The sequence below is a fragment of the Silene latifolia genome, chromosome X (genome assembly GCF_048544455.1).
Source record: "Silene latifolia isolate original U9 population chromosome X, ASM4854445v1, whole genome shotgun sequence".
Taxonomy (NCBI): domain Eukaryota; kingdom Viridiplantae; phylum Streptophyta; class Magnoliopsida; order Caryophyllales; family Caryophyllaceae; genus Silene; species Silene latifolia.
In genome coordinates this window covers 287,150,777-287,174,439 of record NC_133537.1, presented here as the reverse complement: position 1 = coordinate 287,174,439, position 23,663 = coordinate 287,150,777, and the positions used below count along the sequence as shown (strand labels likewise).

General features: G+C 39.3%; 1 protein-coding gene and 1 non-coding gene across 2 annotated transcripts; one reads left to right on the top strand and one right to left on the bottom strand.

Annotated features, from left to right (window-relative positions):
- The first annotated feature begins 4,001 nt into the window (after positions 1 to 4,001).
- On the top strand, positions 4,002 to 7,720 carry LOC141616831 (putative F-box/FBD/LRR-repeat protein At2g05300). The gene is made up of 3 exons (XM_074433983.1): positions 4,002 to 5,363; positions 5,942 to 6,139; positions 7,249 to 7,720. Exons 1-3 carry the CDS (start codon positions 4,134 to 4,136, stop codon positions 7,477 to 7,479), a joined length of 1,659 nt encoding a protein of 552 aa, XP_074290084.1. The 5' UTR covers positions 4,002 to 4,133; the 3' UTR covers positions 7,480 to 7,720.
- A 6,362-nt stretch (positions 7,721 to 14,082) lies between these two features.
- Positions 14,083 to 14,190, bottom strand: LOC141625239 (small nucleolar RNA R71). Its single transcript, XR_012535029.1, has one exon. It is a non-coding gene; the product is annotated as a small nucleolar RNA R71 (small nucleolar RNA).
- Positions 14,191 to 23,663: the final 9,473 nt, after the last annotated feature.

The window sequence follows — 23,663 nt, the reverse complement described above, 5'->3', positions numbered from 1 at the left end:
TATATAAGAAAGGGTAAACATAAACACACGTACTAAACCTCAAAACACGAAAACACGATGCCCAGAACCCACTCGATCGAGTTCCCAAACACACTCGATCGAATAACGGCTACTCGATCGAGTGCCCCACGACTCGATCGAGTACCCAAACTTCAGACTCCAAGCGGACCTTTCCGATCTCTTACCTACTCGATCGAGTATCTAGGCTACTCGATCGAGTGACACCCTACTCGATCGAGTACCCCTAGTTACTCGATCGAGTGCCCCAAAACTCGATTCTGGACTCAAAATCGCCAAAAACCCACCCGATCGAGTCAGTCTCACTCGATCGAGTAACACTAATTCATAGAAGCTACCCGCATGTTACGTCATATGCTAACATGCTAAACTTTATAAACCACATTATATCATAATAAGCATACTACGCATCTTTTCTACTATCCACGAAATCATTTCATCATGTTATTAAATGCCACATTGTAAATCATCCAACATGTTATCATCTCATCAACAAGTTTCCTCATATCACCATTTCCTTTCACATGCTCAACTTTCTACTTTAACATCCAACAATTAACACATTCCATCACATTCGTAAACCAGTTAACCAAACTCACATACGACTCGACAAACACTTCCCCCATGTGACCGGTTCAAAGTTGTAGGGCGACCCCTGCGACTTTAGGACGTCTCCCAAGCCTTTGCACTAGCTCCTACAACTTTTACCCCGGGTTCATTTTAATTGACTCCCTATGTTCATTAAGTTCATTGGTTACAGGTTTCAGGATCGTCGCTCTGATACCATTTGTAACACCCCCATACTCCAAGTGCCTTACCAGGACCACTCAGGTATGAAGACATTACCATCTCGATTACCCGAGGCAATGATAATCAAACAACAATAAAGAAACAACGTTTATTATAAATAATTTAGTGAACAGATACAATCCTCAAAACCAAACCAAAAGTACGTTACATGATTTCAAACCGATCATGTCTAATCAAATGTAAATAAACTAAAGGCTACAACGGAAGACTCCTATCATCATGTCGTGGCATCCCAGGCTATCCCAAGATCATCTCAATACCTCGCTCAATATCTCGCTCACCATCCCCGAATGGATCACCGCAGTTTACAAAACAACACCGGGTCGATTAATCACACAATCAATATGTATAACAATAATAAGATAAATGCAGACCTTAACTGTCACACACACACACACACACACAGCCAACCAACTCCCATCATCTCAATCCTGACTGTCCACTGGACCAGCCCTGCCAGTGGGGGACCGCAGCCGTACCCACCAAATCCCCGCTCCACATAGTGAGCGATAACCCTGTCCATTAATGTGCACACCCCCTTCCGTGGCGGGTTCCACGAAGGGCGAAACTAGGGCGTGAAGTCACTCCCCGCAAGTGACCCCACTCACCGAGAACGCATCTCGAGAACCATCAACAAGAATCACAACCACAACCACAAGACAATCATTATATCAAACAACCAAATACAAAGACATCACCAATATCCCATTATGGGACTAATACGAGTAGAAATCCTACTGCGAAAGCACAACATCGAGACGGTATCAACAAATTATCAAAAGCCTCTTCTACGAACCCTCCTCCTATCATATAACACATAGAGGCTACACATCACATACTACACACAAAAACCCCCAATCTCTAAATTAGGGTTTAACCAAAACAAGGGAAAAACAATAAAAAGGGTACGTAGATCTTACCCTCGACGCAAGGAACTCAACGATACGAATAACGACAAGAACCGACCGTCCTTAACTCCGGAATTGCTAAGAATGCGATTAGGAAGATGAACTTGTTGCTTTCTCTCTTAAACAGGGTTTTAGGTTTTGTAAAAGTGATTTAAAACAATGACGACGATACTTAAATACCTTAATCGCATAATTAACAAAACCCGAGAAAACTCCCCGTAAAACCGGACACTCGATCGAGTACCCAAGGTACTCGATCGAGTACCCCTTACTCGATCGAGTACCCCAGCCTACTCGATCGAGTACCCAACAGTCGAAACTATTCTATTTCGCAACTTACCCTTACTCGGCAGAGTAAGGCCTACTCGATAGAGTACCCCAAGACTTATAAATACGGAGTATTACATCCCATAGCAGCCATGCCTGGATATGAAGTCTGGGAGAAAGTTGGGCTCACATCTCCTACACCACCACCATTCAAGAAGCTGTCTGGCAGACCTAAGCTAAAAAAGAGGAGAAGAGAGGTAGGAGAGGGAACTAGTGGACAGCCTAAAAAAATGAGGCAGATTAAAACTTGTGGCAAGTGTGGCTTGAATGGCCATAATATGAAGACTTGTAAGAACCCTCCAATGAGTCAAGAAAAGGAGAAGGTGACAGCAACAAGAGGGATGAGTAAATCAGCCTGGAGTGCCAAGGTAAGGGATGGTGTTGCAAGAAGAAAGGCAAAGAAGCTACAAGATGCTGCAGTGGTGGATGCATTATCTGGCCCTTCATTTAGCCAGCAACCAAGTGTCCAAGAGAATCAAGCTAGTGCTAATCATGGAGCACCTGCTGCAAATTCAAAGAGGAAGCTAGCTTTTGAGGACTGATGATGGACTTGTAATGCTTTTAGTTATGTTTTGGTTTTTGTTGAACAATTATGTCAAACAATTAAGTGCTTATTTCATCATGGGTTTGTAAGACAATTTAACAATCTATTTCAATGTTACTTGGTTTAATTGTCTCTTTTCCAAAAGCTTTTCCAGTTTATTGTTACTTGAACAAGGAAATCAAAAGAAGAAGAAAATTGAATCAACATGTCTATTTTTAACAACATTTGAACAGAAAATGCAACCCTCCTTTATTTATAGGTTTTTCATTTTACATTAGAAAATTGCTCAAATGATTTCATTTGAACTGCTAAACCTATAAACTAACATATGCCTTAGAAGCTATCTAACTGACAAGTTTACAATTTCAATAGAAGGCTAAATAAAACTACTAAAAGGCAAACAACAACAAAAATCCATTTCAACAGTGTTCTACTGCTCTTCATATTGTTGTTTCAATTAACAACAACCTCATCATCATATGCCTTAATTTGCCTAAGAATGGCAGTGGCTTCCTTGAGCTTCTTATTCTGCTCCAACAAGTGTGCATTCTCCCACTTGATCATCATCAAATCACATTCTAGTACCTTCTTCTCCAATATCAACTGATTAATTGTGTTTCTTTGCCACCCTATTTGTTCTTCATCATACCATCTAAAATACCCACATCCATGAGTTGAATTAGGGTTTGAAGACTTGCACTTAATGAATCTTCTTCCAGGGTTCTCTTGTGTCCATGACTTCAATAAGGCTACTGTAACCCCACATCTACACTTAACATCCCTGTAATTGGACTCAGAATAGGAAGCCCTAAACATTGTTGCTGCTGCAAGATTCAAATAAACCCAGATTTTGGAAAACCCTAATTTCAGAACGAGATTTAAAAGTAATAATTAATGGAGTAGAAGGAAAGAGAATGAATGAATTGAAAGGAATTGTTACCTGATAATAGATTCAAAGAGAAAGATTCAATGAATAGCTTCAATTGGGGAAATAAGAATTAGGGAAGAATAAATGAGAAATTGAAGAAGAATTAATGGAGTTGAACTGTTGAAGTAATTAAAGTGTAAGGAAGTGAAGAAGAGGGTATGTTATAAAGATGGAGGAAGGGTATAATAGGTATGAAAAATATAACTTAAACTAAACATTTGAAATGAATGACTTAGATTGATTCAAGTAGGCCCGTTTAATGAATTGGTACTGAATTTTTAACAAAGCAAGAATTATGGTAGCATTTTTTAAACTTTTATTACCTTAATAGCAGTTCTCAAAAATTAGTTTACTTATGGTAGCAGTTATCAAAAAAAACCCAAAAAAAACAAAGATAAATGTGGCGCTAACTTCCAATTTGGCGGGTTTATTTAAATTTCGAGAAGTTATAAGTACTTGGACAGTTGGACTCCACTCCGTATCAAATATTCCATGAGATCTTAATTAGGGTTTTGCACTTCCAACTTCCCCCAATTTCTAACTCACCACAATTCTTTTAACAAAAAAAACTCACCACAATTCCACCGACAAGATCACCATGGAAATGGTAAAGAAGCTTAAATTAGACAATGGTGTTGATAGATTATCCAGTTTACCAGATCCCATTAGGGCACACATACTCTCATTTCTACCAACAAAAGATGCTGTTCGAACTGGCATTTTATCAAACACTTGGCGTGCATTATGGACTCAACTGCCTATCTTAGATTTTAGATGGCTTATGCTTCCTAGATCACTTGCTGTCAATAAATATTTTGGCCGACGTGACAATGACGACGTTCTTACAATCAGGGAATTATTTTACAACTTTCTCGATCGAGCTTTTGTCTCCATTTTGATGCTTGAAAAGCTTAAGCTTTATGTGCCTGGTTTTGTGCCTCAGTTAAAATCTCGAGTCGATAATTGGGTTGATTGTGCTTTTGGGTATCGACTTCAAGAGTTCGAACTTCAACTGGGATTTGACTCATACGAGGAGATTAGGTATAGTTTACCTAAGACTGTTTTGAGCTCCAATTTGATCACTAAGTTAACATTGATTAACTGTGAAGTGAATGAATCTTCTTTGATTGATATAAGCCTGCCTTCATTGTGTTATTTGTCTCTTACATATGTATTTATTACTGACGAAGCGATGGCTAATTTACTTGCTAATTGCCGTAATCTCGAGGATTTCAATTGCGATACTTGCTATGACTTGCATCAGCTTGAAATATCGGGTCTTACTAAACTCAAGAAGGCCAAGATTAAGTACCGTTATGCTAAACGGTTAGGAATTGAAATTGAAGCTCCTAGTCTGATAGAGCTGACTTATGAGTGCGAAGATCTTTGTGATAATGAAGGGTATTGTGACTTTGAATTAATCGATTGCACGAATTTGAAAAAGTTCAAAGCTGTTGGTGCTGCTCTAGACGATATGGACTTGCATTTTCTTCTTGGAGATCTTCCGGCTCTTGAGGAGTTACACTTGTATTACTGCGATTGCTTGCGGTTCATTGATATTTCGAGCCCTCGTTTAGTTCATTTGGAGCTTATACGATGTGAATGGATTCTGAAAGCTACAATTAATGCTCCAAATCTCAAGTATTTTTACTTTGAGGATGATAAACCTATAGAATTACCGCTTAGAGGTTTGACACCAAGGTTGAAGGAGGCTTCCATTTGGTTAGAGCTTGAAGATAAAACTGACAAGTGGTATGCACGCCTTGTTAAGTTCTTTGCAAAGTTCCGTCATTGTGAACGTTTGGTAATTTGTGTTGGCTTTGTAAAGGTACTTCAAGAACCTACTTTGTCTCTTTAATATGTTTTCTTCCTCTGCATTGCATTTTCATTACAGTGCTATCAAATTATATTCGATTATAATGAGTCAAAGAGACTCTAACTTCCGGCTTACGAATATGGAGTAAAGCAAATGGCTTTCTAGAGTCTCTATGCTTCATTCTTGCATCAGTGAAGTAGAACGCCGCTGTATGATACATTGTTACATTAACAAAGCCATCTTTTTATATCACAAAACATCCAAAGTAATAAAGTTTTACACATCCGACCCTGCCACCCCACCACACGTAGGAGGCTTTGCGGCATTGGAATATTGTTGTCAAAAGATTTGCCTGCTTTGTATTGGAAATAATCAATAATAATGAAACTTACGGAGTTGTTAAGCTGTTTGTGCATCTTCTTTCATGAAGTAACTTTGTTTTTATGCAATTCTTGACTCAATTTGCATATATTCAACCCCTCTATTCTTCATAGATGTGTAGCATTTAAGCCACTATGGTAATGTTGTATTAGATTGTTTGTGATATTTATTTCGTGATGACGTGTTTACTGTTGTTGCTGTTAACATAGGATCTTATAGTTCCACAAAGTGTAAGGATGAAGACTCGGCCTCCTCTCTCTGGTGTGAAACATTTAACTGTAGAGATTCGTGCATCCTTTAAGAAGCGTACACCTGTCAGTTTTATCGAAGGTCTCTTATGGCTTGCTCCTTGTTTAGAAACTATAACAATTTATAACAGCCATGATCAGATCTGGAAGTCGCTTGAGGTATATGTTCATTCTTCTACATGTCGCTTTGTGCATCTTTGTTTTGGTGGTTCGATTTGTTTTAATTGGCAATTATATCATGCGTATGGCTGTGTAATGTGTATGTAGATGGAAGAAAGTTGGTGTATGTCTTGCTTATTCAGCTTAGGATTTGCTAAAACTGTGACACTATCTTCATTAGAACGGATTGCTTTATATTTTTAAAGGGTTACTCAAGCTTCAATTTAGAGTCTGTATTTAGTAAAGGCTCACGTGCAATCTTCATTCCTTTCTGCCTGCCTTGTGATTTATAGTTCAGGTCCTTGATTCGACTTCTGAGTGCTGTTAAAGAGTCTGATACGGAGTATGATTGTATGATCTTGCAAACTGTGGATTGTGTTCAACTGTTCATTAGCCCATGAATAATTGTCAATCGCTTGGATTTGGACAAAAATGTTAGAGAATAAACATGATGTTAATTTAAGTTCCAAATACTGTAGTATATGCACCAAATGTGGATGGAAGAAACTTGCATATGTCTTACTTATACAGCTTTTGATTTGCTGAATCTATGACACTAACTTAGTAACTTCATTAAAGCGGATTGCTTTATTTTTCGAAGGGTTATTTAGCTGGTTAGCTACAAATTAGAGTCTATGTTTAATTACGGCTCATGAGCAGTCTTCACTACTTTCTTTCTGTCTTGTGATTTATAGTTCAGTTCCTTGCTTCGACTTCCGTTCTTGCATTACACATTTGGTTAGACACTTGAGACTATTGAATTTCGATTATCGAAGGTAAAAAAAAACCATGCATGAGGAATATTATGAAATAGTCCGTAATAGATGTTAAAATTGCACTTACTGATTTGTTTTAATCAAACAAGTCATCAGATGCATAGTTTTATGACAATCTCGTTCCTATTAGCCGATTTTGAAGATTCTTGTTGATTGTGTGAAGCCCTGATATAGTATAATTCAGAAATCTGGCTGAATTCACAAATCAAATAAATTAATAAACAGTTTGCAGGCTTTGTATTTAAGCTGCTAACATGCATTGTTCTGCATTTTTCATTGTTACTGTCAAACTGAAAAAAATGGTGACAGGAGATTGTGTTTTGTTTGTCACAGTTGATATATGAGATGCCATTGAAAGGCCAGAAAAGATGTGGTTGCTGGAATCCCCTCCCCATCCACTGTTGGCGGCACTCCATTAACAGAGTATCAATTGAAAACAAGAAAAAAGAAGATGATGATACAGAATTAGCAAATTTCTTTCGGAACGCCAGGATTGATGGGAAGATAGTAGAGTTTTCTAGCAAGAATTCTCTCTCAGAGCCGCAGAAGAACTCAAGTTGCTGATAATTCCAGTCATTTTGCTGTCTCAACTCTTTCAGGTTTAAGTTCACTCTCATAGGATGCCAATATATCAAAGTATGAGACTTTTATGTTTTGGTGGAGGGTTCTTGTTTTGTCGCTCACCTGCATTTGATAATTTATGTGTTGTTTTGAGCATGGGATTTAGCCTGGAAAAACTTATGTATGAACAACCAACCTATCTTCAAAATTTATAAAAGTTGCCTAAGCCGTTCCACACTCGTTATCACAGGGTCCAAAATTTACGTTGGCCCTTCAACCCTCTATTAATCCCTTCGATAACTAGTGACTACATGAACCGTACAAATGTGAATGAAACAATCAGGATTGGCGTAATTGAGGTTGTAACGTGGTATCTATTTTATACGGAGTACAAATCAAGAGAGATTGTTTAAGAAGCAACCACAGCTAGTTGAATTGAGTTGGAGCAAGTACACTCTTTTAAAATTAAGGTGGTTCCAAATATAAGCAATTAGTATACGCCATTCGTCCGAGTAAAAAAAAAAAAATTAAACATGTATTCCCTCCGTCACTAGGGACGTCAATCTCACCCGCATGCGCTAAATATCCATCCACCCGATTTAAATAGATGGACAAAAACCCAAAATAAATGGATGATGGATGAAATAAATGGATGATGGATGAAGTTAAATCTAACCCGTCATCCATCCGTCACCCGATATTTTTCCTTTTTTGAAAAAAAAACTACGTATTTATATAAAATTTAAGCTAGCCAATACTAATTTACTTACTTTTTTTTTATGTTCAAGCAAACATTAAGTTACAAGATTTTTAAAGTACTTGGTCTAATACTAATTTACCTTATATATTTTTGGATCAAATAAAATTCAATACTTTTGTAGGCTTATAAACATAATTAAATCATCACCCATTTATCACCCGATCCACCCGTTTCATCCGCGGATGATGGATGGATGGATGATGGATGATAAGTTGCGCGGATGATGGATGGGTTGAATGAGGTTTTTAATGTGATGGATGGATGCGGCAAGGATGTCAGTGGGGTGGGTTTTGGCGGGTCTCGCCCCACACCCACCCCACTTGGGGCGGGTGGGGGTAATGATTTGATGGGTCGTGGGGCGGGGATGGGTTTTAAAAGTGTCATTCGTCGCGGGTCGTGGGGCGGGTGTGGGTATCATGTGAGACCCGCCCCATACCCACCCTGCCTCACACCACCCCGCCCGCCCCGCCTCGCATGTCCCCGCTCCGCTTATACTCGCATTACTCATAAACTTAGACATATTTATATTATATAAAAATAAAATTTATAACTTGGATAAAAAGTTTAAACCATTTTTTTCATACACCTAGACAAATTCAATCTACTTCTTAGTTCTTACCCACCCAAATACCCAACAAACCTAAACCCAAAAAAAAAAAAAAAAAAGAAACGTTAATCCTCAAACTATTTCGTGGTTTAAAAAAACGGTGTTACTCTTTCACATACGACTTTTACTCTTTCACATATATTTTTTTCATAATATTTCCAAACACTATCCTTTCCTCAACTAAAAAACCTTAATCTTATCTTTTCCTTCTCTCCTAAAAAATCCTAATTAAATTTCACTCAAGTTCTTCAATTATGAATCTTATTGAACAAATTATTACTTCGATTTATAAAAAAAAACTACATTAATTTGCTTTATATTAGACAAAATTGCATTGCGCAAGAATTAACTTGGCTGAGTTGAAAGACATGCAATTTGCGTTTTACTAACTATTTTGGACTGACTTGGCAAGAAGTTCTCGCTTTTATTAGTGGAATTAATATGATTGCTTTGTTTGACGCAATATTGCAGTGCCGCATTTCGCAAATTCTTCAACTATATGAAATACCAATACAATGTCCATATTCCTTGTCAATTTGATATTTCAATCAAATTGTCTTGTCATTTTGTTCAATTAATGAATTTTAACATGAATGAGAAAATAGGGAAGATGATGGTGTGCGGTCGTGCGGGAATTATTACGTTATCAAGATCGACCGGGGTTGCGTGAAGGCCAGGGTGGTTTGTTGGTGGAGTCGCGACTGTAATTATCGGCGGTTGGGGTAAGCAGGCGGTATCTCTGGTGGGTGGGATCGCTAGTGATAGGGGGTTGGTGGTGGTCCGGTAGGGAATGGAGGTGGTGGCAATGGTGGGGAATATGGAATATGAGAGACGAGGGATGAAAGAAAATTGAAAAATGGAAGAGGTAAAAGTGTAATATGCGTATGTAAAAGAGTAAAGTGCGTATGTGAAAGAGCAATACCCTAAAAAAAACTTGTGTACTAATTAATTAAATGTTAGACCATTTTGCGGAAATTTATTTGTATAAGATGTACAAGAGTACGAGACTAGTATGTTTTAGATTCAAGATTTATATTTTTAAAAATTGTTTTGTGAGAAGATAGGTAATTTGGCGGGTCAACGGGTCTCCGCGGAGCGGGGACGGGTTTGAAAAGTTCAACCCGCTGCGGGTCGCGGGGCGGGTGTGGGTACGCATTATATTTCGCGGATGCGGGTGCGGGTTACCCCTCCTCTGCACCCACCCCGCCCCATTGACATCCCTAGATGCGGGTGAAGCTTCACCCGACCCGAACCCGATCCATTGACATCCCTATCCGTCACCATTATTTATATGCATTTGACTAAATAATGCCTTACAAAAAGTAAGAGAGGTAAATAAATGATTGAGACGGAGGAAGTATAAAATACGGAGTACTTAAATAGTGGTATTATAAATAACAAAGAAAAAATTTGTGAAAATAAATAAAAAGGTAAATAAATGATTTAAGCGGAGGGAGTACAAAATATGAAGCACTACTTAAATAGTGGTAAATTATAAATAACAAAAAGAACAAGTTTGGGGAAAAACACAGAGAATGTTGGTATAATTAGTTTTATTGTAGACGGGTATATCCGTTTGAAGATGTAAACATGTTAAATATGTCATCACTTTCATAATAAGATAATCCCACCATCTCACTTGTTGTTTGTCTTATTATATGAAAGTGGTGACATATTTGACTCGTCTACAACTTTAGATGGATAGTGTCCGTCTGAAGTGAGATTTTGTGATGGTATGGAATTTGATCTCTCAAATCCTGAATCTAACACCATTCCATCCACTTGTGTTACTAGAGGTTAATGATTCTTATTACAACTAAAATTTATTTATCAAAGTTTAACATTGTGCTTCAGCCTAGTGTAGATCCGCCCCTGATTACCTTATTTATTTATCGTTATTATTTTGGCGTAAAAAAATTAAAATAAATTATAATGGACAATGATAAAATATAATTGGATGATATTGAGTCTCAGTACCACCATCTCACATGTTTTATGATGGATTCAAAATTGTAATTGACAAGATTAAAGATCATTATCGGACGCTTAATAAGGCATTTATCGCTAAGCATTGGATTCCATAAGCATTAACAAGAGGAATTGAGGAGAACGAGCTAGAAAACCACGACCCCGATCGGGGTTACCTTGCTCTATGCGCATACGTTTCAATTCCTAGCTCCCTATAAATAGAGAGCTAGGTCCGAACTAATTAGCATCCAGTTTTCATCATTCATTCTCATATTTCTTGTATTCTTTAGCACACAAAATTCTCTTATAGTTTTCATCCTAGTTTTAATATTGTTAAGCATTTGGTTATTGTTAAACATTTGGTTCTTATTTATTCAAGCATTTGGTTCTCAATTGTTCTTCCTTGCAAGTTCCTAGTTCAAGTTCCATTTCTATTTCGGTAATTCTAAATTCTAGTTTATTTAGGTTACATTTCTATTTTAGTTATCACATAGTTTTATCATTAGTATTTTAATCACATAGTTTATTATTACATTCTATGATTCACCATTTAGTTTATATCATTTCTATAATCATGTCTAGCATTTCTTACATCAAAGTTTGTAGTTTACATCTCAATATGAGTAGCTAAATTTCCTTAGTCTAGGGACTAGGGAAGCCATGCAATAACCAATATATATAAAATGATAAATTAGGTTGATATAATATTGTTTAACTGTTTCTATCACATGTTTGTATCGTCACGATTAATCTTTGTTTAGTGGCCATAATCATCGATTAAGTTTGTTAATTCGTTCTATAAGTCGAGAGGCACGGAATCGGATTAGACTAAGCATGTGTAGTAGGACGACCTAGTCATAAACGAGAGTTTCTCTAGGACCCGATCTATGGTTGACACTAATATCGTGAGGTGAGTGTCTTTAAGCCTAAACAATTGACAATGTTATCATTTATGAGTTTAACATGAATTTGAAAGATCATAGATCTCAATTAGACTCTCTAATTAAAAACAAATTATCTCATAATATGTTATTTTAGTGATCTATGTAACATGCATGCTAATATAAAAGCATAAAAATAAAGATTAAGGAAAAACAATTTCCTTACATTGATTTTAATGGTAATATGGGCACAATCTAGATCACCTATCTAGATTGTTCTTGTGCTAAATAAAAATGGATGATCCTCCTAGAACAAACCTTCAAAGAGAAAGTTTCCTTCAAGTAGCACCCAAGAACAAAGTACCCAATAATCTAACAAATACTAACTAGATATTTGTTAAATCTACCCTTGATAATATGTAAATAATACTAACAATCTTAGTAATTATTTTAGATTACTAACAACTTAGTAAATGATGGTTTTTATTATTTTAGAGAGAGGAACCAACTCAATACTTCACATGCAAAAGTGAATTCAAGTGAGTAGAAAAAAGAGCAAAAGTTGGTCTATAATGGGGGGTTTGGGGGACCGGTTTTGAGGGGTTGAGTGAGGGAGTGTCTTTTCTCTTTTTTATGTCCAATTGAGTTGAGCATAAAATAGAGCAAAAGTAAAATAGGGAAGTGCAAAAACAAAAGTGCAATCATGATGTTTTATTCACAATTACTCATGCAATTTACACGGTCCAATGCCCATTTATGAGTCCATGTTGGTTCTTATATTTGTCGCACAAATACGTGTAATTTTACTTTAAACATCGTTTCATGTTTAAATACTTCCCGATTAATTTTGTTCAAAACACTCCGTAAATATACGTATACCGCTACACATATTATTTACGTACTAATATTAATCATATTAATCAATTAGTACAATTTTAGTGAATTAACAATTAATTAACTAAAATCCGTCTCAATAAATTTATTATTCAATTATCGCATAATTAAATAATAACAACCGCGCCTCGAGTTCGCAACTCGAAATCTCTCTAAAAATAATCGACTAACCTATTAGTCAATAAATCAAGGGACTAAATAAATTGTATCTCATACAATTAATTAGTTATAAATTGGGGTTCGTTCCTTTAGGTGTGACCGAAAGGGGTCAGTTGATCACCGCCGTCTCACGACGATAATGTCAAACACTAGTCAACCAACCGTTATCGATTTACGTTAATCAACTGACGAGGATCAAAAATAAATATCCTGATGATATTCCTTTAATGAGATTTAATATGTAAATGCACTATTGTGGAGGACACTAGCTCCAACAGAATTTATATATTTACAATTGCATGTGTGACCCGACTCCTCTAGACTCCTTTAATCATATATTGTTATATCAGTTTATTTGCTAATTATCAAACCAATCGTAATCGAACTTGATAGAAATCTTTTCATAGCATTTCATAGCGCAATCCCCGTCTCCTTGTGTTCGACCCCTATTACTACATTAATTTGTGTCTATGGAAATTATCTTTGTTAGGTGTGCGACATAGCCTATCAAATTTTGGCGCCGTTGCCGAGGAGCACGGTTTTATTACTACATTAATTTGTGTCTAGGGAAATTATCTTTCTTAGGTGTGCGAAATTATCTTGTTTTCTTTTGTCTTAAGGAATACTTGTTCCTTGAGACCGTTACTTATCATTTTCTAGAGATTGTTGTCTTATGCCCAGGTCTTCTCGTAGTGGAGATTTGCTTTCACCGGATTCCGAGCCCGAGAAAACCTTCTCGTAGTGTACCTTTGTGGTAGTTTGTAATTGTTTGTCTTATTCTTAATGAGAAGCTTACCTTTTACCAAAAAAAGAAGACGACGTTTCTGGAAAGAAGTTAAAGAAGCCGTTTCTCCCGTGCAAGTTGAAAGTGCAAGAAAGTCTTACTTAGACGATCTTAAAACTCTTGAAGAGGAGGAGGTTTCTAGTTCATCATCTACACCACCACCACCATCTCCAATTAAAAAGATGGTGACACTTTCCGATCATTCCAAGTCCACCGCGGCTATGCTTCCGGTTGGTATTACAACTACTCAAATTACCGCGCCGGAATTCGAGATCAAACCGACTTTCATTAGCCTTGTGGAGAGAAAGCAATTTGGGGGAAGTCCTTTGGAGGATCCCAACTTGCATGTGCAAAACTTCTGCGATTATTGCTCCCGTATTCGGCAAACGGGCGTCACTCAAGCCCAAATTAGGGAAATACTTTTCCCTTTCTCTTTGAAGGACAAGGCAAAGCTATGGATCAATAGCCTTGATCGCACTGCCATGGGGATCACAAATTGGGAGACATTGGCTCTTGCTTTCTATCAAAAGTTTTTTCCACCAGACAAAACTCAAACCTTGAGGAGCCAAATCACCGGATTCCGTCAACAAGCTCTTGAGAGCTTATATGAAGCTTGAGAGAGGTACAAGGAGTTACAAAGACAATGCCCACATCATGGGTTGGATGCTTGGTTCCTAGCTATAACATTCTACAATGGATGTTGTGCCGAGTCCCAAAGGATTCTAGATTCCGCCAACAATGGGCGGTTTGATCAAATTGATACCGATATTACTCATGCCACAATCGAATCCATGGCGATCCATGACACGCAATATTTCAATTCCCGGAGTGTGCCCATCAAAGGTAAATAAGAAGCTTCCGACACCACCGTTTTGAAAGCTCAACTCTTATTACTCCAACAACAATTGGCGGACCGGGATGCTAAAGATTCTCTTCAACAACTCAATGCCGTGTCCTCTACTAGTCAAATCATTGTTTGTTAAGGTTGCGGAGGTGCGGGTCATTATGCCGCTCTATGCCAAGCTACTATGGAGGAGGTACGGGCTTATCAAGCTTTTAGACAAAGTTCTTATCCATCAGGTACATTTTCCAATACTTATAACCCGAACTCAAAATTCCATCCGAACTTGTCTTATAAAAGCAAGAATGTGCTAAACCCTCCACCAAAAACTACTTTTGTGCCTCAACAAAATAAATTCATCCCTCAACAAAAAAGGTTTGTTAATACACCGGGTTTTCAAAACCAACAACAAAGACCTCCACAACAAAACTTCCAACAACAACAAGGTCCACCACCTCAAAATGCCCAACAAAATGACCAAGGGGGGAAACTTGAAGCTTTGGTAATGCAATTGGCTAAGGGTCAAACCGATTTGATGGCTCGCTTACAAAAGAGTGATCAAGCCCACACTACCGCTATCAAGATGCTAGAAAATCAAATGGCTCAACTAGCCACATCTAGCTCTTCAAGGAAGACCGACTAACTACCGTCCCAAGGTAAGCAATGTAATACCTCGTATTTATATACGTAATAACTAGACCGAATAAAGAACCCACTCGACCGAGTGCAGCTCCACTTGACTGAGTGGAAGACCGAGTACTCCATTGTAGTAGGCTGGAAGGCCTGGAAAATCGGTTACTCGACCGAGTGACCACCTACTCGACCGAGTGGAGCCTCCACTCGATCGAGTACCAATCGAGCGAGATTTATATGGGAAAATTGTTGGTGAAATGTCGCTTTCATAACCTTATCACTTCAGATTTCCCACACAAAACCCTTCTCAAACACTATTCACACCACTCTCTAAACTTTCCCACATCTCTCTAAATTCCCCACCATCAAATCCTCTCAAGAACCCTAATTTTTCTAAAGAAGATTCTTGCTTCCTTAGCCTTTCCTCTTTGTTGTAGGTTGATCTACACTTCCTCTTCCCTTCTATCTTGTCTTAACAATCTTATTTATTTAGTAGATTACTCCTTACTTAATTGAGTTGTAAGAATTAAAGGGGATATTAAAGGGGTTTAATTAGTCTGCTTATTATAATAGATTGTAGTATTGATTGTAATAATTAATATATGTAGAAAGCTTTATTGAGAAGCATTTCTAGTGAGTAGCTTTTGGGCTTGTGGAGATAAGCGCAAGGTAGGGTTTCCCCTACTTAGCTATAAAGAAATGAGTGTTTAATTGTGCATTTATTATCATTGATCACATTTGTCTCATATTAGTTGCATTATAACATGTTTTGGATAATTAGGGTTTGGTACATATTATGGTCTCAAGATGATTTTGGGAAGAATAAGTATGGTGAATAACTCTAGTGTTAATTATCTTGCATTATAACATGTTAATAAGCAATTAAAAGAAGAGAAAATTAATTAATGAAGTTATGAGCATGAATTGGTTGTTGTGTGAATTTAATGGCATACTTGTTTGGTTAATTGTTCTTGTTGTTGGTGAATTGTTGATATTGGAGATTGTTGGGGGATTTCGATGATGGTTTTGGAGACGGAAGGCGGTTGGGAAACCGTCTTCCGCTCAAGTCCCCGTCGGAGCTTCCACTCCAAGGGAATCACTACTACAAATTCAGGCAACTACAACGCCCCTTTAACAACGATTATTCACGAAAATCACAATAGACGTTGTAGAATGTATGGCGCGAATTTTACTAAACTTAATTACAACGGGTATGGTTATAAAAACCGTTGTTATTAGTTTTAACAACGGGTCACACATGCACAACCGTTGTTAATAATTTGGCGCAAAATTGGCGCAAAGTTAGTGAAAAGTAATCACAACGGTTACTTTTGTAACCCGTTGTTAAAACATATTTGACAACGGGTGTTGTTTAATAACCGTTGTCAATACCTTCCATACTATAAACCACACAAACACAAGTCTGCTGCAGCCACAAAACACAACCCTTAATACACAAACACAAACACAGCAGACAAACACAAACACAAAACACACACTTTCTCATCGTCTCTTTCTCTCTTTCTCTCTTTCTCATCGTCGCTTTATCTTCTCGCCGTCACTGTTGATTTTATCGTCTCTTACGTTCTGTATTTATCAGGTAAATATCGCCGTCACTGTTAGTTTCATCGTCATTATTTTCTTTTTCTAATTATTTCTTTTGCATGTATGTGTTTTTATCGACCATTATGTTATTTGTTTAACTATTGTTCGCATAATTAGTTAGTAAAACAATGAAGAAGCAAGATGAAGAAGCAAGATAAACATAATTAATATATATATATATATATATATATATATATATATATATATATATATATACATAAATTAAAAAAAAATTACATTAATGAAAATGCAATTCTTATATTTTCATAGAGGATCTTATTCTCCTCTATCATATCCGTCCTCTCCTCCTTGGCTATTTGAGGTTCCGTTCAAGCCAGCTTGCTATATCGTCATATAGCTGCAACTGCTGCTGCTCCGTCAAGCCATCTTCTTTGGCGTCCTTCAGTGCGTATCGAGCATCCGCAAGGTAGCTCTTGAAACTTTCCTCAATATGGAGCAACCGGCGGATGAAACTGTTGTTGTTCTCGATCATAGTAAGAGTCTTAAGGATGAAATCATTCATTTTGTTGGAGTTTGGAGTTTGTTTTGAAAGATTAAGTAGGGTTATTTATTTGGAGTTTGTTTTAGCAGTTAGGATTTGGAGATGTATATATTGAGATAATGGAAATGTTATTTGAGATAATGCAATGTATTTATACTAAGCAATGTGTGGGTTGAGTTGTTTTTTAATTAATATATATGTTAGGAAGTTGTGCCATGCATAATCATCATCATATCTCTCAATGCTGCTTCAAATCTTATTACTAACCCTTCTCATTCCATATTGTCCGTTCATATGCACAGTGATGTCAGTAATAATGCATGCATCGGAATTATAACGGGCCGTAATTATGCATGCATCTAGTAATATTTAAATTAATTTTTTTTATTTTTTAAGAACAAACAACAACGGTTATTTACAAACAACCCGTTGTCTTTAGTTATAACAACGGTTTTGTATATTAAAACCCGTTGTTATAACTTTCCCCCCAAAATTGAGTCACACTTTCCACAACGGGTTTTTATACTTAAAACCGTTGTTAATATTTTTAACAACAGTTTCCTTAAGAAAACCAACCGTTGTTAAAACCTTTTACAACAGACGCTTTAACAACGTCCGCTTTTTTATATAACAACGGTTTTTGACCGTTGTTATAGCCTGTATTTGTAGTAGTGAATGTGCACATTGAGTACTTGGGTTATGGAGGGACTCATGCGGTGAGGCATGTGGTCTGGCACGGGACTTGAGTCACACTCGGGCCTGGTACCACAGACCTGTTCCGAGTACCTTGGTGGTGTTGATGACGTCGTGGGAATGTCCCGGTCACGGTTGTAGGAGATGAGTTTGGTGGATACTTGTCATGTTTATATGCCTCATTAAATTAGTAAGTTTAGTTGCATCTCTCATTTGTCATTGAGCATTTATATCATTAGCTAACACTTGGGTTTGAATGTCTGTGATGAACCATATGGTGATTTCCGCCCATATGGGGAGCAGTGTCGACAGGTGCGCATATTTGAGTAGCGGGCTTTGGGAGCGGTCTACCTTGTTGTCGCCACTTGTTCTTATTTAGTTTTGACACTTAAAACTCCTATTCGATTTGGTTGTACTATTGGGATGACTTTCATATCCCTTAACTTGTAGTCACTTAACATTGCAACTTATTTATCTATGTAATCTAAAGTACTTCTTTACTTGTTGTTCGCACTACACTTTTAGGAAATCAAGGCTTGCGACACCTCCATGTGATGAGTAAATAGCCCGTAAGAGGTGTACTCAACCAGGTGAAGAGAGGAACTCGGCCGACTAGATAGCACCCGACCGAGTGCCCCTCCCACTCGACCGAGTGGATGCCTTTCTAGAACCCAAAGAACTCCTGTAAGTTGCCACACTCGACCGAGTGAAGGTCTCACTCGATCGAGTGTGTTCCACTCTACCGAGTGATATGGCCACTCGACCGAGTGGATTATGGGGGAATTCTGGAAACATTCTGTTTGTTGTGACACTCGACCGAGTTGTGAGACCACTCGATCGAGTGGACCTCTAGGGATTTTGGGAAACCTTCTGATTGTTGAGACACTCGACCGAGTGGGATCACCACTCGACCGAGTGGGCTCACCACTCGACCGAGTGACTTTCCTCACTCGATCGAGTGGACCTGTATAGTGGTTAATACCCATTAGCTCGTGTTCTGAGGCATGTATTGACGTTTTTTATGCTTGTTGAAGAGACATTATGCTGAGACCCCGTGCAAGGACTCCTTAGCCTTCGCCTCGTGTGTCCAAAGAGGAAATGAAGCGGCTAATTACTCAAAATGAGGCCCTCACCGAAGCTCTTAGGAATGTCACTAGAGATAGAGATGCGGCAATGGATGCCTCGGCCGTGAGCACTGCCATCTCACGCCACTGCCCCACCAAGTACCTTGGAGTGGGGGAGCCTTGCCTCTTTAGCGATTGGGTAAGGGAAATGGAGAACGTGTTCAAAGTGGTGAGGTGCCCGGAAGAGCTTAAGGTGGAGGAAGCCGCCTTCTACTTGGGAGGACTTGCGGGAGGTTGGTGGTACAAGGAGCGGGAAGCCATGAGGAACTTCTATGAAGAGAGGGGCGAAGCCGCCATCCCTTGGGCTTGTTTCAAGGTAGAGATGAGGAATGAGTTCATCCCCGAACACGTGAGGTGCAAGCTTCGAGCGGAATTCGACCAGTTTGTTATGACCGATGCTATGACCGTGAAAGATTATTACATCCGGTTTTGTGAGCTCGCTACTTACGTGGAGGACCTTGACCTTAGCCAATCTTATTTGGCTCTCAAGTTTGAGGGGGGATTGAGCGTCAAGCTCTTTGAGAAACTCCTATCCGGTGATTTGTCTAGCGTGAAAAAAGTATATGCTAGGGCCGGTAATGCGGAGAGGCTACTCGGTGTCACCAAGGATGCTAAGGAGAGGTCCGGGGAGAAAATAAAGAATGAAGGTGAAGGAGGGTATCAACCCAATAAGATAAATTTTAATCAATCTAAGTCGTACTCGGGAGCAGCCCAAGGAAATAGCTTTGGAGGGACAAGCGGCTGCGGGAATTGTGGTGCTATAATTGTGGTGGCCTCGGCCACAAAAGGGTAGAATGCACTAGTGCTCAAAAGGGACATAACCGGAGATTTGGGCAAGGAAACTCTTACTTCACCCCTTCCCAAAGCAGGGCAAGCAACCGGAACTCGGGGGCTTGGAGTAACCCAAGGAATCGTAATCCAAATTTCAATGGTGGGAACAATCGAGGGAACTTCAACCGAGGAACTCTATCAAGGGAAACAAGTTATGTGGGCGGCAATTCTTCCGGGAATAGGCCAACTCAATCGGCTAGCACGGTTCAAGGAGCAACCAAGACTAGTGGCAAACTCTTTTCCATGTACAAGAGGAGTGCCAAAGAAGACGCTCACGTTGTATCCGGTACATTTCTTGTTAACTCTCACCCATGCTTTGTTTTGTTTGACTCGGAGGCCACACATTCTTTCGTGTCTAGGAGTTGTGTGCCGACCCTAGGATTGGGGGAGGGTGAACTAGCCAAAGATGACGTGACCTTACCTTCGGGGGAATCTATTACATGTTCAAGGATTTATAAAAAGGTACCCGTCTTAATTCACGAAACAAATTTTCCAGTAGATCTCTTTGAATTTCCTTTGGAGGGGTTTGAGATAATTCTAGGAATGGATTGGTTAAGTAGACACAAAGCCAACATAGATTGCTACCAAAAGAAAATCACTTTGAAAGGACCCAAAGGTACTAGGGTGTCATACAAAGGTTACCTAACTAGTCAAGCCTAAGGTGAAACTAGTTTCGGTAATGACCCTAAAGACTTGCCTAAAGAAGAAGTGCCCAATGATCTTATGCCACGTATGGGATACTAGTATGGAGAGGCCTCAAGCTAGGGATATACCGGTGGTGGGGAAATTTGAGGATGTATTTCCGAAGAAATTGCCAGATTGCCTCCACCGAGAGAAGTGGAATTCAGAGTGGACTTGAAATCGGGTGCGAGACCGATTTCTAAGGCTCCGTACCGGATGGGTCCAAAAGATCTAGAGGAATTGAAGAAGCAACTTTGGGAATTGGCGGACAAGGGCTACATTAGACAGAGTGTTTCACCATGGGGAGCACCGGTTCTATTTGTAAAAAAGAAGGATGGAACGTTGAGATTATGCATTGATTATAGGGAGTTGAATAATGTCACCGTCAAGAACAAGTACACTCTACCAAGGATCGATGACTTGTTTGACCAACTTAGTGGAGCCGGAGTGTTTTCAAAGATTGAGCTACGGTCGGGCTATCACCAATTGAAGATCAAAGATGAGGACATCCCAAAGACCGCTTTTAGATCAAGATATGGACATTATGAGTTCGTGGTAATGCCGTTTGGACTAACTAATGCACCGACCGCTTTCATGGATCTTATGAATCTGGTGTTTAGTCCGTACTTGGATAAGTTCGTAGTGGTATTCATAGACGATATCTTGGTCTACTCCAAGACCAAAGAAGAGCATGAGGAGCACCTAAGGATAGTATTACAAACCTTGAGAGAGCACCACCTTTATGCAAAGCTTAGTAAGTGTGAGTTTTGGCTAGAGAAAGTGGCTTTCTTGGGCCATATCATATCAAAAGAAGGAGTTGCCGTGGATCCCACCAAGATTGAGGCCGTGTCTAGGTGGGTAGTACCCAAGAATGTAGCGGAGGTTAGAAGCTTCTTAGGTCTAGCCGGGTACTATCGTCGGTTTGTGAAAGACTTCTCCAAGATTACAAGACTTTGACATTGCTAATGAAGAAGGAAAGCCATTTCAAGTGGGACGGGAGTTGTGTGACGGCCTTCTTAACTCTAAAGGAGCGCCTAACCACGGCCCCAGTTTTAGCCTTGCCAGAAGGAAGCGAGAATTTTGAGGTTTACACCGATGCATCAAAGAATGGCTTGGGGTGTGTGCTTATGCAAAATGGTAGGGTCATAGCCTATGCATCAAGGCAATTGAAGTCTCATGAGGAGAATTAGCCGACTCACAACTTAGAATTGGGAGCCGTTGTTTTTGCATTGAAAATTTGGAGGCATTACTTGTATGGAACAACCTTTAATGTGTTTTCCGACCACAAAAGTTTGAAGTACATCTACACCCAAAAAGAGTTGAATATGAGGCAAAGGAGATGGATTGAACTAATTGGGGATTATGACATGGAAATACTCTTCCATGAAGGGAAAGCTAATGTGGGGGCCGATGCCTTGAGTAGGAAGTCGGTGCACTCCTTATGTACCGCCTTGTCCATGCTAAGGTTGAAGGAAAAAGTGAGCAAGATGGGTATCCATGTGATACAGAAAGGGGAAATAATGGGTGATTTGACCTTAGAGCCCGAGTTATATGATGAAATCCGGGGAAGCCAAGCTAATGATACGAAGATTCAAGAATGGAAGGGAGCACTAGAAAAGGGAGAACCCTCACGATTCGAGTTGCACATGGATGGAAGTCTTAGGTTCAAAGGGAGGTGGTGTGTACCGAATGAAGATAAACTTAAGAAGAAGATTATGAATGAAGCCCACAACACACCCTATTCGGTGCACCCAGGTGGTGACAAGTAGTACAAGGACCTCAAGAAAATGTTTTGGTGGCCGAATATGAAAAGAGAGGTAGCAGAGTTTGTGGCAAGGTGTTTGGCTTGCCAAAGAGTGAAGGGGGAGCACAAGAGACCACAAGGGAAGGTGCAACCTTTGGATGTGCCGGAATGGAAATGGGAGTCAATCTTCATGGACTTTATAGTGGGATTACCGAGGACTAAAAAAGGGAATAACATGATTTGGGTTATCATGGATTGACTAACTAAGTCGGCTCACTTCATTCCAATGAAGGATACTTGGTGCAAGGTAGAATTAGGTAATGTGTATTGCAAACATGTGGTCAAACTTCATGGATTCCCAAAGGACATTGTTTCGGATCGAGATTCGCGGTTCATCACAAGGTTTTGGCAAGAGCTTCAAAGCTCCTTGGGTACTAAATTGAAAATGAGTACGGCCTTCCACCCCGCGACGGACGAACAAATGGAAAGGACAATTCAAACGTTGGAAGACATGTTGAGGGCTTGTGTTCTAGAATTTGGAGGTTCATGGGAAGAAAGGCTACATTTGATTGAGTTCTCCTACAACAATAGCTACCATGCTAGCATTGGCATGGCCCCATTTGAGTCTTTATATGGGAGAAAATGACGAAGTCCGATATGTTGGGACGATAGTACCGAAGCCGTGATTTTAGGGCCGCAAATGATTCAAGATATGGTGTATCAAGTCCACATACTCCGAGAAAAGATGAGAGCGGCACAAGATAGGCAAAAGAGTTATGCCGATTTGAGAAGGAGTGAAATCGAGTTTGGAGTAGGGGATAAGGGTTTGCTCAAGGTTTCACCCATGAGAGGAGTCATGAGATTTGGAAAAAGGAGCAAGTTGAGCCAAAAGTTCATTGGCCCCTATGAAATCTTGGATAGGGTCGGGGAAGTGGCTTATCGCTTAGCACTTCTACCGACCTTGGACCGACTTCACAATGTCTTCCACGTGTCTCAATTACGCAAGTACGTAAGTGACCCCTCTCATGTGCTCGAAACGGAGATGATCAAACTCGATGATGCCCTAACATATGTGGAAACACCCAAAGAAATCTTAGACCGAAAGGTTAGGAAGACAAGACACGGTGAGACAATCTTGGTGAAAGTGTTGTGGTCTAATCATCTTGTGGAGTAGGCCACTTGGGAGGCCGAGGAGAACATGAAAGAATGATACCCTCACCTTTTCGAGCAGGTATGAGTCGGTTATGAGGTCGTAACCATGTTTCTAGAGGGGTAGGGCGTATTACGCAAGTACCTTTAGTAGAGTTTTCTCTCTTTTCTCTTTTCCTATATGAAGTTACCCGCCACCTAATGTCACCATTGAGTCAACACTAGCCTTATATTTACCCCGACTCACAATCTTGCACCTTGGGTGTATATCCCATATCTAGTGTCGGGAGTGCACTTCGGGGATGAAGTTCTTTTAAGGGGGGAAGATTGT